The sequence below is a fragment of the Pezoporus flaviventris genome, unplaced genomic scaffold, assembly GCF_033815535.1.
Source record: "Pezoporus flaviventris isolate CSIRO_AGI_PZ_B2104156 unplaced genomic scaffold, CSIRO_AGI_Pfla_v1 ptg000071l, whole genome shotgun sequence".
Taxonomy (NCBI): domain Eukaryota; kingdom Metazoa; phylum Chordata; class Aves; order Psittaciformes; family Psittacidae; genus Pezoporus; species Pezoporus flaviventris.
This window is the reverse complement of record NW_026892619.1, coordinates 1,157,218-1,175,287: the sequence shown is the minus strand read 5'-3', so window position 1 is coordinate 1,175,287 and position 18,070 is coordinate 1,157,218. Positions and strand designations below refer to the sequence as shown.

General features: G+C 50.4%; 2 protein-coding genes across 2 annotated transcripts; one reads left to right on the top strand and one right to left on the bottom strand.

Moving 5' to 3' along the window:
• The first annotated feature begins 1,012 nt into the window (after nt 1–1,012).
• On the top strand, nt 1,013–5,600 carry NEFL (neurofilament light chain). Its single transcript, XM_061472424.1, has 4 exons — nt 1,013–2,113; nt 2,664–2,788; nt 3,680–3,999; nt 5,023–5,600. The coding sequence occupies exons 1-4, from the start codon at nt 1,061–1,063 to the stop codon at nt 5,196–5,198; spliced, it is 1,674 nt and encodes a 557-aa protein (XP_061328408.1). The 5' UTR covers nt 1,013–1,060; the 3' UTR covers nt 5,199–5,600.
• A 5,373-nt stretch (nt 5,601–10,973) lies between these two features.
• NEFM (neurofilament medium chain) lies at nt 10,974–15,761 on the bottom strand. The gene is made up of 3 exons (XM_061472421.1): nt 14,659–15,761; nt 14,266–14,390; nt 10,974–12,947 (listed from the first exon to the last, which is right to left on the bottom strand). The coding sequence occupies exons 1-3, from the start codon at nt 15,718–15,720 to the stop codon at nt 11,552–11,554; spliced, it is 2,583 nt and encodes an 860-aa protein (XP_061328405.1). The 5' UTR covers nt 15,721–15,761; the 3' UTR covers nt 10,974–11,551.
• Nucleotides 15,762–18,070: the final 2,309 nt, after the last annotated feature.

The following is an 18,070-nucleotide window of genomic DNA, read 5'->3' as shown; positions in this document are numbered from 1 at the left end:
ATGCATTTGCCCTTCTGACTCGGGCAACTTATCGCCTTCTCAAACACCCAGTGAAGTCTGTGCTCAGCGTGTTCCTAGCTTACTTCTGATAAACATCTACTACATAAATACTGTTTTGTTTTAATCAATCAGTGGCTAATAACCAGCATCAGAGGTAGCTGCAACACAGCTGCCTCATTTTAATCTGGGTATTAGCCACATTAGACAAGGATAAATATTCAGTCCCTGTGATCCAAGTCTCAGATTTGCCTCTTGAAAAACCCAAGGCACAGAGGAAGCAAAGCTAGATAACTACATATTAATGCACTTCAACACTGCAAACCACACCCCATCATGTTTCTTTATTCATGTAATTACCTGGTGATTAGGAGCCACTTGCAAGAGGAGAACAGGACCAGCACAGCAACAGCTCAAAGAGCACACAAGCCTTGCAAAAACTGCCAATTGAACGAGAAAAGCATTACTTACATGTGTTGTCTCTGGGTTTTGAGGTGCAGCGAGGGCTGCACCCAGCTCCCCTGAGGGACAAGGCCTCCCTAGGAGCCCTCCTGCAAAATGGGGCTTGCAGTAAGCTCCTCAGGCCTTCCACAAAAGTGGCTTATGAGGAAAAAAACACGGACGGACGGGGGTTACCCACAGCCCCGCAGGCTTGGGGGCAGGAGAGAAGCCAAAGGGGTCCCGAAGTAGGCCTGAGGTAAACCCCGCCGGGGCCTGAGGTTAAACCCCGCCGGGGCCTGAGGTTAAACCCTGCCGGGGCCTGAGGTAAACCTTACCGGGGCCAGAGGCAGACCCGCGAAAGCCTGGGGCAGACTCGAAGGAGGCCCGAGGGGAGGAGGGTACGAGACGGGCCCACGATAACGGGGACCACAAACCAACCCCACCACAACCCCCGGTTCGGCGCGGAGCCGAGCGGGCCGTACCTCAGCGCGCCGCCGCTTCTGCCCGCCCCGGCCCCGGCCCCGGCCCCGCCCGGCGGCTGCGCCCGCCCGCCCTTCCCGCCCATAAATACCGGCGGTCGAGCGGCGCCGGTCCGCAGAGCAGCCGCTGGTTCCCCGCAGCCATGAGCTCGTACGGCTACGACCCGTTCTTCCCCTCTTACAAGCGCCGCTACGCCGAGAGCCCGCGGCTCCATGTCTCGGCGATGCGCAGCAGCGGCGGGTACAGCTCGACCCGTTCGGCGTACTCCAGCCTGTCCGCGCCCGTGTCCTCGGTGTCGGTGCGCCGCAGCTATGCCACCTCCAGCGCCTCGGGCTCCCTCCTGCACTCCGTGGACAGCCTCGACCTCAGCCAGGTAGCGGCCATCAGCAACGACCTCAAGTCCATCCGCAGCCAGGAGCGGGCACAGCTGCAGGACCTCAACGACCGCTTCGCCTGCTTCATCGAGCGGGTGCATGAGCTGGAGCAGCAGAACAAGGTGCTGGAGGCGGAGCTGCTGGTGCTGCGGCAGAAGCACGCCGAGCCCTCCCGCTTCCGCGCCCTCTACGAGCAGGAGATCCGGGAGCTGCGCTTGGCCGCCGAGGAGGCGACGAGCGAGAAGCAGGCGCTGCAGGGCGAGCGGGAGAGCCTGGAGGAGACGCTGCGCGGGCTGCAGGCGCGCTACGAGGAGGAGGTGCTGAGCCGGGAGGACGCGGAGGCGCGGCTGCTGGAGGTGCGGAAGGGCGCGGACGAGGCGGCGCTGGCGCGGGCGGAGCTGGAGAAGCGGGTGGACAGCTTGCTGGACGAGCTGGCCTTCCTCAAGAAGGTGCACGAGGAGGAGCTGGCCGAGCTGCAGGCGCAGATCCAGTACGCGCACCTCTCCGTGGAGATGGACGTGTCGGCCAAACCCGACCTCTCGGCCGCGCTGCGCGACATCCGCGCCCAGTACGAGAAGCTGGCGGCTCGCAACATGCAGAACGCCGAGGAGTGGTTCCGCAGCCGCTTCACCGTGCTCAGCGAGAGCGCGGCCAAGAACACGGACGCCGTCCGCGCCGCCAAGGACGAGGTCTCGGAGAGCCGCCGCCTGCTCAAAGCCAAGACGCTGGAGATCGAGGCCACCCGCGGCATGAACGAGGCGCTGGAGAAGCAGCTGCAGGAGCTGGAAGAGAAGCAGAGCGCGGACATCTCTGCCCTGCAGGTGAGGGGTCGGGCTCCGCGGGGAGGGGGCCTCTGGGGCACTCAGACGTGCATCAGGACCATCGTACAGTAGCATCGCTTCCTGCTCATACAGTAGCTGTATTGCAAGCCGAAGCTGTAAAGTGTTAGGAAACTGTGATGCAAAATGCCACAGAGCTATAGCGCGTGATATATCATTAACTATATGCCAGTCAAGCCTGACTCTGCCACCATGGAAAAGATACCCTTAAGCTAAAAGTAGAAAAAGCTCATAAAGTCTGAAACGGAAATAAAGCAATAAGCAAATTTCATGCATGCTTTTGTCCTCAAGACAGCAGGAAACTGAGCTCTTAACATTAAATAGCAATGGAATAACAGGGTGTAGATATAGGGATGGGAAAACCCTGCTAGAGAAGGTGGGATTTGGTAAGTGGTGCCTCTTTGGCTGAGGTTTGAGTTGAAGCCGTTTTCTGACTGCCAGAGCAAGATTAAGTTAATAGGATTGGAGGGATTCCTTGCATGGTATTAGACATGGAAGGATTTTACATTGTCAGTGTTGTTGCTTCCAACAGGATACAATCAACAAATTAGAGAATGAGTTGAGAACCACCAAGAGTGAAATGGCTCGGTACTTGAAGGAATATCAAGATCTGCTCAATGTGAAAATGGCCCTGGACATCGAAATTGCTGCATATAGGTATGATGGGGGTAATGTTGTAAGTCAGAACACGGGTCAGGGTCCCATTCTCTCTTTGGGAAAATTCACTCTATCATTCCTCTAGCAGAAATGTTCCTAGATAGATGTCAGAGTTTAACCAGGTCTTCTCCATTGCCTTGCTGTTGGAAGAAGCAGAACTTACGAGATAAAATACTTGCTTAAAGCAAAATGTTCAGTGTAGCAAGCTTCAGTGAGTATGATAGTAGGCGTTCTCTGCATGTATGCATACATATCTTGGCAATATAAACTCAGTTCTTCATCTTTACAAATAAAAATACCTGATCTGTGCTTGCAGTGAAGATTTTGTCAGTGGAATTTAACAGAGGTGGCTGTGTTCTCAGTATTGAAAACCCATTACATGCTTTTAAGAAGGCGCTTTATTTCTAACTCAAAGAAGCCATCTCCTGCAAAGCAAATATTTTGCAGAATTGCAGCTAAATAGCTGTCTAATGTTGTGTCCCAAACACTGTTAGCAATGGCAAATGCCAGAAAAGAGTTTCTGTGAATGCCACAAGGGGGAATATTGAGAAAGTGGCTATAACCCTTGTCTAATAGCTAAACGTAGCATTGAATTTGGATCTATGTTGTTCGCTGCAAGCCTACATGCTACTAAAACACACCTCTAACTTCCACCTGCTATAGGAACCAAATCCTAGAGGTTGTGTTCTTATAGTTTCACCTCAAACTTTCAAATTATTCCAGGAAGATACAGTACTGTTGCCACATAGTTATTCATTATGGCCTATTTCTTTACACTCATAAATACGCAGTCTCAAGGGCTTGCATCGCTCAAAGCGTGACAGTATCTTATCCGTGTCTGATTACTGCTCCAGCGTAATGAAGTGATTTCTACCTGCTTTTTCCTGCTAGGAAACTGCTGGAAGGTGAAGAGACCTGGCTCAGTTTCACTAGTGTGGGAAGCATCACCAGTGGCTACACCCAGACTGCCCCGACTTTCGGCAGGTCTGCCTACAGTGGTCTCCAGTCCAGCTCCTACTTGATGACGACCCGTTCCTTCCCCACATACTACTCCAGTCACGTCCAGGAAGAGCAGATAGACATAGAGGAAACAGTTGAGGCTGCTAAAGCAGGAGAAGCCAAGGCAGCTCCTGCAGAAGAAGGTGAGGAGGAAGAGAAAGAGGAGGGTGAGGAAGAAGCAGGAGGTGAAGAGGCTGAAGAGGAGGAGGAAGGTATTTATAGTTATTTTCAAATCCCTCTCTCATGCTTCATCCTGCTCATGTGGGGTAAACTCCAGAAATGCTGATGAAGTCTAACAGATCACTCTTACTGTCTGCTCACATCAGCAAAGGGTTGTGGGATTAAGCACAAAGATGTAGGCAGGAAAGCTTGAATACTGAATGTAGGATAAGGTAAATGTTCACTATCAGGCAGATTATAGGACTGATTATACTCCTTTGAAAATCACTGGGTGTTTTTTCCACTCAAGTGTCTAAACCCAAGAATGATAATACTTTAACAGCAGGTAATGTTACATCAGCAAACATTATTTAGCTAATACAGACATCCTCAAACAGAAGGGACAAGGATATCCTGAGCTAAATGAAGATTCCCAGAGAGTAGCCTGTGATAACAGGAATGTCAGCTGGTATCTGTGGATGTGGCTGTTGTATTCAGGGGGTTACAATAGCTGTTGCCTGAGATCTAGGTAGTTTTCTTGTCCAGTCAGGGTATATGCCACTTCCTTGCTGCCCCAAACTCAGATGTTTAAAGAAAATGTATTAGGAATGTTATCCAGTGTTGCCTTTCCCAACTTTGATTGCAGGATTTAACCTACACATCTGAAATTGCATTGGTTACCATTGAACTACTTGAGTTTATTAGTGTAAAGATTAATGATAATGGAAGGATAATGAAAGAGCCAGTGGGAGGGCAGTGGCAAGATTCTTTAAGCCTTTGGATAAGGCTTAAAGCAGTGAGTCCACAGTCAGTATTTTTCAAGGCCATGATTTTGAAAAGACCTAGAAAGTGTTTGACTCCGTCTAAAACAGAGGGTAAGTTGGTTGTGGAGTTTTCTTGTTCTCACTTGTATGTCCCTGATAAATGTCCCTGCTTTCATGCAGAATGAGTTGCCAGGCCCATCGTGTTCAGCTGTGCCCAGATGTGTGGGGTTTAAGGGTGCAAATATGCTGGCTCCCATTAAATTGGGATTAGGAACAGTACATGGATGTGAAAAATGTCTCTGTCTTTCCAAGGTGCTAAGGAAGAATCTGAAGAAGCCAAAGAGGGTGAGGAAGAGGAAGAAGGGGAAGAAACAGCAGCTGAAGAAGGGGAGGAGTCTCAGGAAACTGCTGAGGAAACTGGTGAGGAGGAGAAGGAAGAGAAAGGAGCAGCAGGAAAAGAAGAGAGTGAAGTGAAGAAGAAGGCTTGATTTTTGGGCAGTCTAGCTTTCTCATCAGGTCAACAGGATCAATGATGATGGACTGAGCTAACGTTGCAGTCTCACATATTTAATTCAGTGACCACTGAGGTTTAAAGTTAATGATCTATGATGTTTCTCTGTGCAGAGTATCAGTATGCTTGCAGAGCACCCACTGGCTTGCTCCCTGAATACCGCATGGTCTTCACGTATGAATTCAGGGGTTGTGTCTTTCTTGGGTGATTCAGAACCTTAAAACTTAAAATGGGGGGAAAAAAAATAAGTAATGGGAATGAAAGTTACCTCTAACTTGCATTTAAAATAACTATGGAAACCTTGGGTGGATAAAATAACGGAGGCTTCAATAAGTATGTGCAATAAAGCTAGTCAATAAAGTTACAGAAATGCTTACACAGCTTCCTTGTACGTTTTGTGTGTCACTGATGCATTTGAAAGGTTGATGATGTGTTGTACTCATCTTTCAGGCCTGCGGAACAGGATATGAGATAGTGGTTTCTGTCTCATTGATGTGTTTGGGGGGAGTGATATGGGGACAAAATTTCTTGGTGGGGCTGTGAAAGTTCACATGGAAATGTTACGGTGATAGATCCACTGGTGTTGGGAGTGCTGTGATTTTGTGATGGGTCTCGCTGAGCCCTGGTGTGGGCACAGGCTCCTTTTTGCCTTTGGAGGAAAGGAGAAATTTTAACAAACCAATTCAGAAGCAAAATACAAATGTGGCTTTAAATGTTGGTAGGAGGCTGTTCAGTGGCAGGCCAGTGATGGAAGAATGATTGAGGATGTAGTTGAGAGGTGGGGCAATGCCTAAGGATAAAAAAGGGCTGCAGTGAAGTGTTGAGGGAACAAACTGGGGGGGGGGAGTTCCCTGTGCTGCTTGAATGAGCTTCCTTTCCTAGGTGCTACCCCAAGTTAATGCACTATGGACTGAAGATTCTAATTTTCTGGTGTAATTTGGGCACAAAATAGGAGCAGCTCAAACAGCAGCAAAGCCTGGCAATTCTGAAGCCACATCCTGCAGCATGAGCCCATTTATTTTCAATTAGCTGAAGTTGCTTGAAATTAAGCCTGGTGCTAAGGGCAAGTATGAGACTAAGGCTGCAAATTAAACTTTTAAATAAGCTCAACCCATGGAAGGCCATGTTAGAACAGGTGTTACACGGGTGCACTCAATTTTCTTGCAGTCGGATGGATTTTTGCATAGGTGTTTGGGTACCTTTTAGTTCTGTGCACTGACTGTGGCATTGGCTAATTTGCATTGGTCCTCAATGGTTATGTTCAAAGAAGAAGGAAGCGTCTATACAAATTTCAGGGGTGTTCCAAAAGCATCTCCTTCGAGTTCAAAGAGTTCCAAAGAAGATTATGATGGATGAGGTAAGAACTTAAATCAATTCTTTCCTTCCACGTTCCCAGCAGGAGAGAGAAAAGCTTTGGTAAAACAATTCAGGAAACAGAACTTGTATGTATATGTAATAAACCCACTAACTCCTGTTGAGAGAGTTCCAGTGTCATTTCCAGATGCTTTATTTCCCCCCACACACTTTCTTGGGGAGTTTGATGCTTTTCGAGAACCGGGAGACAAACATTTAAATTGGTTTTCCCTTTCTTCAACATCATTTTAAGTCTTTCTTTTCATGTTTCCCTTCTGCTTTTAATGGAGATGTTTCTACATCGGTTTATGCAGACTTACTCTTACAAAGCAGATTTCCTATCTCCAGGAAGGTGGTGTGGGTGCTTGCAGCACCATGGGGCAGAGGCTTGACCACACTGTTTGCTCAGTGCTTTTAAAAGCTATTGAGGGGCTTGCAGGAGAGCTACTTCTTGTAGTGTATGATGCCTTTGGCTCAGACAGCAGAACATTAAGTCTAAGAGATGGTACTTGGAATTTCACCTAAGTGCCTATCAGAAAATGCTTAGTGTGGCATTTCAGTTGGGGAGAAGTGCTGCTTCTGCAGAGCAGAAACTCTGTGATGCGCCAGGTCAGAACTCACACAGCCATTAAAGCCAAGCCACTCTTACAGAGATTGGCTTATATCAACACCACTTCCTTATCCTGCCTTTCTCCAAGCCCTCTGAGCACCTTTTAACTCCTCAATCCCTGTTCTTGCTTCCTCTCATGACTTTCCTCCTCTTCATTCAGTCCTTTTATCCCTTTCGCTCCTGTGAAAGCCTGCAGCTCTCCAAAGTGTTGCAGCCGAGATGCTCTCAAACCAGAGTTACCCCAGCAAACACACTTCTTGCAGCATTTCTCAGCCCCATCCCCACTCCTGATGTTATTTTTAATGTATTGCAGCTAAAGGAGAGATTTCACAGCTCTGCAGGAAACGTGTGAGTCACAGCAATGAGCTGCAGCGAGTGACAAGCTGCAGTGACCATCCAGCCTGGTCTGCCACCCTGCTCCTACCTTGCTGCTAAGGTAAAGTGGTGGGAGGGAGGATGGATATGGGAGCCGAGATGCTTGGAGGGTTGTGGGGATCCTACTGGCAACACTTGTTTAACCTCAGAAAATCCAGGCGCTCGCTTTGACGCAATGCAGTAAAAGCAGGCAGAGGGAGGCAGGATAGAAACTTTAACCCAAGTTGCAGCTGCACATAAAGCCATGGGTCTGTCTCTGAATTTTCTCCTGCTGTTTGGGCACATGGGGTCTGGATAATGCCGAGAGCACATCACAGGGAAGACAAATAGAAGGAGGTCCTGAATGCTTTTCTTAAGATGCACATCCACACGCTCCTGTTCCACTCGGCAAGAGGAAAACTTGTACAGGTGCAATGCCCAGATTCTAGGAATGTACCTTCTGATAACTCAGCAATTGACAGTTCATCATCTGCTGCCTTCCTGGGGTAGCTAAGGGTAGTTTAATCCTGAACAGAGAAGGAAGAAAGCCCACATGGGAATGGGGAAAGCACAGACTGATGCCGGGAGAAGATTCTAGTGTCTGACTCAGCTCCCTGGCAAACGCAACCTATTTGTGTTTTGTAACACTTCCAACTTTGTTTCCAATTGGAATTTCATTCTGGGATGCTGAAAATATCTGAATGGTAGCGCCTCCACAAGCCAGTATGGTAAAAAGATCCTGTTCTAGAGCCCTCCACCTCCCGAAGTCACAGGGGTCTCGGCAGCTCGCCCGGAATACGGCTCATAAATCCTCATAGTCACTTCCTTTAATTATTGTTTTTCCCTTCAAGGAATCTTTTTCATATTGATTCATGAACTTTTGTGTCTGTAAGTAATTAATCCCTTCACTGGTTCTGCAGAGTCTGCAGAAATAATTGGTGCAGAACAGGCAAATAACATACTATTTATGCATCTCTGCCCTGGAATTATGCTGTCTTCTGAAACTGTTTGACTGCAGATGTCAGTAGACAAAACCTCTTGGCAACACTAAATATTAATGGGTTCTTATAGGTTTATAAATATTTAGGAATGCATTAACCACTTGCTTATTTCTCTTAGGATTTGATGGAAACATTTGCAGTGGGAATAGGCTAAACTCACAGATTTGTGTATCAAAGCAGAGACAAAATCCTGCAGTTGTGGGTAATAACTAAAGGCTGTGATGTGTTTTGGGTGGAAAAACAGGGGAAATTAAGATATTTTGAAACACCCCATGCCATTGGGCAGCCTGGAATTTGCCTTCCACGTAGGCTATGCAGTGAATTCCCAGAACCAGTCAGGACAGTTGATGTGCCCTGGATAGAAGTGTGGATACAGCTGCCTTGTATGGGAAACTGAGGCCCTGTTGGGCTGCCTGTGTGCAAGGAGGATTGAAACAACACAAAGAATGATCTCTAGATCCTTGTGGCTGTATCCTACCAGGACTAAAAGGAATAGGGTGAAAAACAACAACCCAGTCTGGGATCACACCTGCACCCATGTAAGCCCACATTAACAGTGCACTTGATCTGACACCATACAAGGTGACCCTTCTTGATGCTGATGGTACCTGACTTTCTGTGCTCACCCCCTGGCTCGGCGGTTTGTGACATTTTAGCAGCTTATAGAACTTACGTGGAAGCACATAAATAGAGGGTTTTCTGTTAAATATTGGTCTCTGGTTTAGTTTTGGGGTTTAGTGGTGGTGGTCTCCTGAAAACTTTGATTAGACCCAAGAGACAAAGAGCTGCAATGCTCACAAGCCATCGGGCATGTCTGTATTTTAACATAACTTGCTGCAACCACTTCCTGACAATAGGTGACTGCGGCTGGGCCGCCTCTTAGTCCTAAAGATACAGCTACTTGCTGTCACATACACATGTAACTTTCACAAGCAAGCTCTCTACAGAGGAGCTGCCATTTAATTTGCTAACTCCGCTCTAATTAAACATTCCTCAAGCAGCAAGCTGTTGAGCACAGATTTCCATTATTGATATCAGCAGGAGAAGCAGTCATTACTTTGCTGCACAAAGACGTTCAGCTTTATTTGAGAGGTTTCTCTGCTGTGGCCTTTCCTACACCAGTGAAGAACATGCAGAACCCTTCCAATTAAACACTGCTTGATCTTCACTTATTGATAGGGGAGAGCATTGGAAGGCATAAGCAAATCACAGAGTTTGATCAGACCCTCAATTAGTCAGCAGATTTCAGGGCAGTCCATGTAGTGAGCAGGCTTAGAAGGGATTTGCATTCCTTTGCTGCTTGTGGGAGCTAAGGCAGTAGCTGTGTTCTTCATTTTCCTTTTGAAACACGATAAAACTAATCACAGTATTAATCCTGTAATAAGATATATTAGCTCCCCAAATTGGGGTCGGAGCCCTCCTCTTTTTCCCTTTGTTTCATTTGTCTCCGTTTATTTTCCATATAGTGGGATTTTAGAAGGCCCTTTAATGGGCTTTCTTCTTCATAAAGCCAACTGGGAAGTGGCAGTAGACAAAGGCCAAAGATTCCTTTCTATTGGAAATTCAGGAATGCTTTGATTTGGTTTTATCTGTCAGTCACACCAGCTATAATCTGAGCCCGACCAGCCTCAGTGCAGGCTCTGAAAGGTTCTCATTTCTACAGCCATTTTCAAATGGACAGATATGTAAAATACGAGTTCAGGATGTTTTGAGCCATGATCCCAGTAAACGACAGTTTCCTTTTTCCAGGAATCTGCTTGCTCTCAATTTTGGAATTCTGTGTTTAGAAGCAGATTGCACCTACGGATCACTGGGGACAGAACTGATAAGGATGTTCCCATATAATTAAGGCAGGAGGGGAAAAATAACCAGAAGCCACCCCATTTTGATGAACACACAGTGTCTTGGTTGACTTAATGGGTCTTTGCACACTTAAGTGACAAACAGCTGGGACAGGCATTCCTCACATGAAAAGTCAAGGAATAGTCCTGAAATCACATCCTTAAGGCTCTCCTTGCACATTGAGGCTATGGTGCAGGGAGGAAAGCTATGCTTGCAGTAGAATATAACACTTTACCCTTAGTACAGGCAGGATTGCTCAGATAAGCAATGCAAGAAGCACGTGGCTCAGGGAGCTTTCCATTGCTAGCAAAAGGAATTGCAGCCCCCTTAAGCACCTCAAGGCAAGGCAGGAGAGTTTAATAGATTCTGCTTTAGAAAAGATGGGATATGGTTCTTACCTATTTGCTTAAACCCACTCAATTATTTGTGTTTTATGACATGAAATCTGTTCATCATACCCAATTCAAGCTTGTTTCCTAAATGAGGACACCAAGCAGCTTATCAACCCATACACGTGTGCTCCTGTTCAGGACAGAGGAGCAGGCTTTAGGGAAGGATCTGAGCTGGAAAGAAAAATCACCAGAGAAGTCTTGTTTTCAGTATTGACCTTTATTGAGCAAGAACTGCTGTGACTTTTACATCAAACAACAAAAGGTTGCGTACTGTGCATGTCAACTAGGTTCTCCCATGAGCAAAAGTCCACCCTAAATTGCACCAGTGAGGTAAACATAATTCTTTATAAGTAGCTTTTATTCTTTTAAGGCTAGGAGAGTTCTGGTTCTCATGAATATTCTATGACTGGTTTCTGTTTGTCTTTTTGGCTCAGTTGGTTCTTTGCATAATACATCTTAAGTCATCCCTCAGATACGTCCCTCCAACAGCTCAGGAGATTCAAAAGCTTCCTCTGCACATTTCATCTCATGCACTATTATAGTAGTTATGTTTTGTAGAGCCCCAAGCTCTGTGGAGGGAGCACATCTTGAGCCTGCATGCATTCCCCCCCCCTTCCCCTTTATATTGCACAAAAAAGAAAGATACTGTGTGTCTGGAGCCTCCATGAGAGAACCCGTTCTGCTTTGAAGCCGTCACCCACATGCATTTTGCAGCTGTCATATGGCTTAACCTTTTGCACCGACCCAAGCTCGAGTTTTAACTTAGCTATGATTTGTTTTATTCGGCCTCTTTAATCTCTTTTACTACAGCGTGTGAAGTGACTTTCTCCACTTTCTTGGTGGACACTAATTTCTCCTCAAAGCTCTCTTCGTGTTCCTCTACCTTCTGGGTGACGGTCACCGACTTGGTGATGTATGTGGTCGTACTGTCCCCGCCTTCACCAGTGATCTTCTCTGCTTTTTTGGTTACTACTATTTTCTCACCCTTGTCATCAATTGGGCTCACATCTAGGCCGTTAGTGACAACTCCCTTGTCCTCCTCCTCAACCTCCTTCTCTTTGGATTCCTCCTCTTCCTTCTTCTCCTCCACCTCCCCATTCACTGCGATGTCTTCTTTCCTCGACCCCTTCTCTACCTCTGCACTGATCTTGGTTACCTTCGTGACCGTGACCGTCTCCTCCACCACAGCCTTCCCATCTTTGACCGGGGACGGCGGCTTCTCTGGGGAACGGGGCTTCTCCGGAGGTGCTGGTTTCTCTGGGGAGCGGGGCTTCTCCGGTGTCACCGGCTTCTCTGGTGTCACCGGCTTCTCCGGGGAGCGGAGCTTCTCCGGTGTCACCGGCTTCTCCGGGGAGCGGAGCTTCTCTGGTGTCACCGGCTTCTCTGGTGTCACCGGCTTCTCCGGGGAGCGGAGCTTCTCTGGGGCCACTGCTTTCTCCGGGGTCAGAGCCTTCTCCGGGGTCGCTGCCTTGTCTGGGGAGGCGACCTTTGGTGTTGCTGGCTTCTCTGGAGACGCCGCTTTCTCCTCCTCCTTGGCCGGTTTCTCAGCGCCTTTCTCCACCTTCTGTTCTTTGCCTGCCTCTGCGGCTGGTTCTTTCTGGGCAGCCTTGGCCGGCTCGGCTACAGGAGATTTAGGGGGGGATTTTGCAGGGGGTGATTTGACCTTCTCTACCTTTGCTGCTACCTCTTCAGCTTTGCCCTTGGCCTCGGCTTCCTCCTCCTCTTCCTCAGCCTCCTCCCCTTCTTCTTTTTCCTCTATTTCTTCCTTTTCAGAACCTCCTTCTTCTGCTGCATCGGATTTTGCAGCTTCTTCCTCCTCCTCGGCTTCTTCTTCCTCCTTCTCTTCTTCCTCAGCAGCTTGTTCTGCAGCAGCCTTCTCTTCCTCCTCTGCAGCTGCTTCTTCTGCTTTTTCTTCCTCCTGGGCTTTGACTGCCATTTCTTCCGCAATAGCTGCTAGGGCATCTTCCATTTCAGACTTTTCATCTTCTACCTTTGTCTCCTCGATGATTTCTTCTACAAACTTGTGCTGGACTTTCAGCTTTGGTGGTTCGATCTTTGTTTTCTGAATCTTAGTGGATGCTATTGTGACTGATGGTTGCCTGTGTGTGAATATGGGCCCAGTAATACTTCCAGAGAAGGCACTGAATCTTGTCTCTTCACCCTCCAGTAGCTTCCTAAGGGAATCAGGAGGAAAAAAAAATGAGCACAGAAATCAAATGTAAGGGACAGGTATTAATTGTTTCCTTATCAGCAGGATGGAACCAGCTTGTATATGGAATATGCTAGAGCTGATCAGCATAATCCATCCCTTACAGCCCCAGTTCAGCTTTCCTTGAATCTGCTCTTTTGCAAAATTCATATTCAGCAAAAAGCTTTTAGCTTGGTTTGCATGTGGCGAGTGTAACACCTTCAGCTGATGCGTTGAAACACATCGAAGGTCAAAAGCTTCATTGGGGCATAAGTCAGTGAAGAGTATGGCAAAGGAATTAACTGCATTGGATGCATTAGGACTTCAGCAAACAGAATTTGGCCCAGCCCAATAGACCCAGATGTGGCTGAGACATCCAGAGCCTATTAGAGCATGTTCAAGGTCAGCCTGGACCTGCTCTAGTGGAAGAGTTAGAACTGGATGAGCTTTAAGATCCCTTTCAACCCAGACAGGTCTGTGATATGCCCTAGTTCAATAGTTTGGGCATCCATCTTTCTTGTGCACCTGTGGAAGCTGAACAGGTTTTTGTTCAGCTAACATGGGCAGCAAACAGCTGTAGAGCCTGGGGTGCCTGTGTGGCTGCACAAGCTGAGGAGTGTAAGCAGAGCTGGAGGTGGGGTTTTTTTGTTTTTACTTTTCTGATATTCAAATGCATGTTTCTCATCTAAGTCTGTGACCCAGAAAACACAGCAGCTCTCTGATGAGAGTTCTAAAGGAATGCAAAGGAAACTAAAACAGCCTGCCAGGTGATGGCAATAGCAAGCAACGTTCCTGCTCCAGATGAGAGGGGGTGCCTTTAAAGGAAAGTTGAGGAAGAAAAGCAAAAGTGCTTGTGACAGACAGGACAAGAACTCCCTGCTAGAAACCGTGATCAAGCGAGTGTGATGTCTCTCCCCAGCAAGAAAAGGGAGCTGAGGTGACAAGCGCCACTTGCTTGGCATATGCAAAGCAAACGGGGATTAAAACCAAGCTTGTCTTTTGCTGCATCTTCTGCTCCGGTAACCAAGGACAGACTGCGGCACACGGTGCCACTGCACTGAGTCACAGCGTCCTGTGCCCACTGAGCTCACAGGGAGCACTGGCAGGGAGCTGGTCCCTAAGGAACTCAGGGCTCCTCCTGCAACCACTCCTTGGGGCTGCAGAGATTTTGGAGTGATTGTAATTTAGCCAAGCTCCAATTTCACTGCATGCAGACACTTCTCCTCCGTGGCAAGGCTCCCCACAGCAGCAGCATCTGCAGTGCTATTAATATTCCAGACACGTCCGCAATGATCCTACTGTACCTGTATGCAGCAATTTCGATGTCCAGAGCCATCTTGACATTGAGGAGGTCCTGGTATTCCCTCAAGTGACGTGCCATTTCCCACTTTGTTCCTCTAAGCTCATTCTCCAGCTGATGGATCGTGTCCTGCAACGGAAAGCACAGAAACCCTCTTTGACACAGGCATAAACCTCATGCACAACCACTGCAAAAGTTCCCAGCAGACTTCCAGAAACTCCTTCTGCATCTTTGAGAGGTGCTGCTGGGATCGGAGCAGAACCCACCCGGCTCCCACCTCCCTCCCCTGCGGCCAAGCCGGGGCTTCAACCCTCGGGGTGCCCCCCCCCCCAGGAGGACCGGCATCAGGCACCCCGCCCCTGCCACCGCCCGAACGGGGCTCCCCCCACCCCGGTACCTGGTAGGTGGTGAGGTCGTTGTTGTGACGCTCCTCGATGTCGCTGAGCTGCCGCTCCAGCGACTCCTTGGTGCCGCGCACGGACTCCAGCTCGATGCTCTTGGACTGGAGCTGCCGGCGGTACTCGGCGATCTCCTCCTTGGCGGAGCGGATCGCCTCCTTGTTCTGCTCGGCCGCCTCCGTCAGCTTGGCGTAGCGGCACTTGAACCACTCCTCGGCCTGGTGCATGTTGTGGTCGGACTGGCACTCCAGCTGGGCGCGGATCTCCTTCAGCGCCGTGGTGAGGTCGGTCTTCAGGTAGTCCTTCCTCTCCACCGTGGCATGGGACGCCTGCAGCTGCGCCAGCAGCTCGGCCACCTCCTCCTCGTGGTTACCCCGCAGAAAGGCCACCTCGTCCTGCAGCGACTGCACCTTCTTGTCCAGCTCCGCCCGCATCAGAGAGGCCTCCTCCATCTCCTTGCGCAGGGCGCGGATGGTGGCCTCCGTCTCGTCGCGCAGCCGCGCCTCATCCTCGAAGCGCTCCCGCAGGCGCTGGATGTCCTCCTCGATGTGCTCCGAGTCCAGCTGGATCTGCGCTTTCTCGTGGCTCACCTGCTCCAGGGCCCCGCGCAGCTCCCGCAGCTCCTGCTCGTAAGCATCGCTCAGCTGCGCCCGCCCGGCGTGCTTCTGCCGCAGCGCCGCCAGCTCCGCCTCTATCTCCTTGTTCTGCTGCTCCAGGTAATGCACTTTCTCGATGTACCCGGCGAAGCGGTCGTTGAGCCCCTGCAGCTGCTCCTTCTCGTTAGAACGGCTCAGCTTCAGCTCCGCCGCGCCGTTCAGCAGCGAGGACTGGCTCACGTCCAGGCTCTCGGCTGAGCTCAGCACCGTGGAGCCGTAGACAGCCCGCGGGACCCCCAGGTTGGGGCGCTTGTAGGAGGAGGACACGGTGCTGCCCGAGCCCCGGGACCACGACTGCGAGCGGAAGCCGCTGGACGGGGAGGCGCTGGCGCGGCTGTAGGTGGCCCGGGTCTCGGTCACCCGGCGGTACGAGGGGTTGCCCAGGGGCTCCATGGTGTAGCTCATGGTGGGGCACTCGGGGGCGGCGGCGCGGCGATACTTGGGCCGCCGCTGCCCCTTATATAGCCCCGCCGAGCGGGTGCGGGGCGGCCCGACACGTGTGCGGGGGGGGCGGAAACCGCCCGCCCCGAGCCCGCCTCCCGGACCCACCTCCCCGCCCGCGCCCCTGCCCCGGTTCTTCCCGGCCCTCCCCTCTTCCCGCTTCCCCTTCCCGGCCCCCAGCCCCTGGCGCGCCCCCCCTTCCCCCGATGCCCCTTCCCCATTCCCCCTTTCCCTCGCTTCCCCCTCTCCCGTTCCCCCTTTCCACCGCTGCTCTTTCCCTATTTCCCATCCCTTTCCCCCTTGCCCCGCTCCCTCCGTTCCTTCCTTCCCCCCCCCCCCGCTCTCCCTTTCCAAGCTCCTTCCCTCTTTTCCCCTCTCCCTTCTCCCCCTTCCCTAGGCCATCACCCTCTTTCCTTCCTTTCTTTTAATCGCTTTATTTTTGTTTCCTTCCTCTCTTTTTCTCTCTTTTTCTCTCGCTTTTCCCTCCCGCAGCCGAACGCGGTGCCGGTACCGGGCCGCTGCCGGGGGCGGTGGAGCGGCGGCCGGCGGAGCCCGCAGGGTAGGGCCGGAGCCGGTGCTGGGGCCGGGACCGGGGACCGGGGGCTGGGAGCGGGGCCGGGGCTGCTGCAGCACCGCGGAGAGCTCCCGCGGGGCGCGCCGGGGTCCGCCCTGCACCGGGCAGTGCCGGGGGTGCGCAGCGAGCAGCGGGGCCCGGGGATGCAGCCCCGCGGCCCCCAACACACACAAACCCCGGCGGGGTCTGACCTCTGAAGGTCACAGGCGGGGGGGGGGGCTGGATGGGTGCCCGGGGGTGCTCTGCGGCAGGGACTGCTCCGCAAACGCTTCGCTCCCCGCAAAGTCCCCTCCTGCGGTGCGGCCGGGGCGGAGGCCGGCGCAGGAAGGGGCTGCAGGGAGCGGTGGGTGCAGCCGTTGCAGTACCAGGAGTTTGAACCCAGCCCCGGCATCCAGCATCCTGGGTCCTGATTCCTTTTCCCAGCATCCTGGGTCCTGATTCCTTTTCCCAGCATCCTGGATCCTGATTCCTTTTTCCCTTCTCTTTCTTCCCCCACCCTCTGCCTCCCCCCCCCCCCCCCCCCCCCCCCCCATTTTAACCTAGCGCTTGGTGCATTGCTTAGGAATAAATTGTCCTCCTCTGAAACCTTGTTCAAAACGGTGTTTACACGGTTACACGGGTCCTTTCCAACCATAGCTATGATTCTATGGCTCCCTGCACTTTGCATGGGTTGCATTGTAGGGAGCAGCTACCATCCAGACTCTGAACTCCTCCTGCGTGGATTGCAGGCAGTTGGTTAGGAAGCTGCAAAGAAGAAAGATAAGGAAAGGGAAAAAAAAACCCAAACTAGTGGTGCTAGGAAGAGCCCTGCTGCAGCTCCCATGGCAAAGCAGGGGGATGCTGAGGGGGATGCTTTAACTCCTCACTCAGAAAGGTGCTGAAGGGGTTCTGCCTGTGAGGCTTTTCAGGAGCAAAATCCTTCTGCAGAATTCCCTTGAGCCTGGGACACGCACAGCTCCCGGCTTTGCTGCTGCTGCATCTTCATGGCACGGAGTTGGGGAAGTCTGAGGGACAGGGTTAAACTTTGCAAACCACATGGACCCGGTACCTCTGCTGCTGGCTCATTAATATGATGCTGTCATAGGACTGCAGCACTGCAGTCAGTGGGGAAGTCAGAGTTACCCAAGGCATCGGCTGAAGTGGGTTTGCAAACAGCAGCAGTTGGATCCACTGTTGAACCTCCCCCGAGTTTTAGATGATAAACATGGGGAAAAGGGTTTATTATAATTGAAGCAATCAGGGATTCTAAATCTGTGCCATTAATTCGGTGAAAAGTTTTCTCCATCAGCAAAAAGCATCCCCTTGGATTTAACTGGAAGTCAAACCAAAATTACAGCTTATTGTGGCACAGCATTTGGTTTCCTTTTAGGGGAAAAGATACATTATGAGCTGGTTTATTACTGGTTTTTCCTCCTGTTAAGTAACACTGATCATGGTTTTATACATCTGGAAAGCTCCCTGTACAAGAAAACGTGGTTAACAGAGGTGCTTGGGAGCTTTTATTATCCTTTTAATCTTCTGAAAACAAGGGAGGGTGTTGAACAGCGAGGAGGGGCATATTGAACTTTGTAATAGAACTCCCTTCCATCACATCCCCTGATGCATGGCTTGTGTAAAATCCATTTACCCAGTATGCAAAAGAAATGGTTGCCTTATAGCCAAGCAGTGCTAGCATTTGGCTTCTTTATTTCACATTGAAATTTAAGCAATGCAAACTCTTATAGAATACAATCGTTTTCA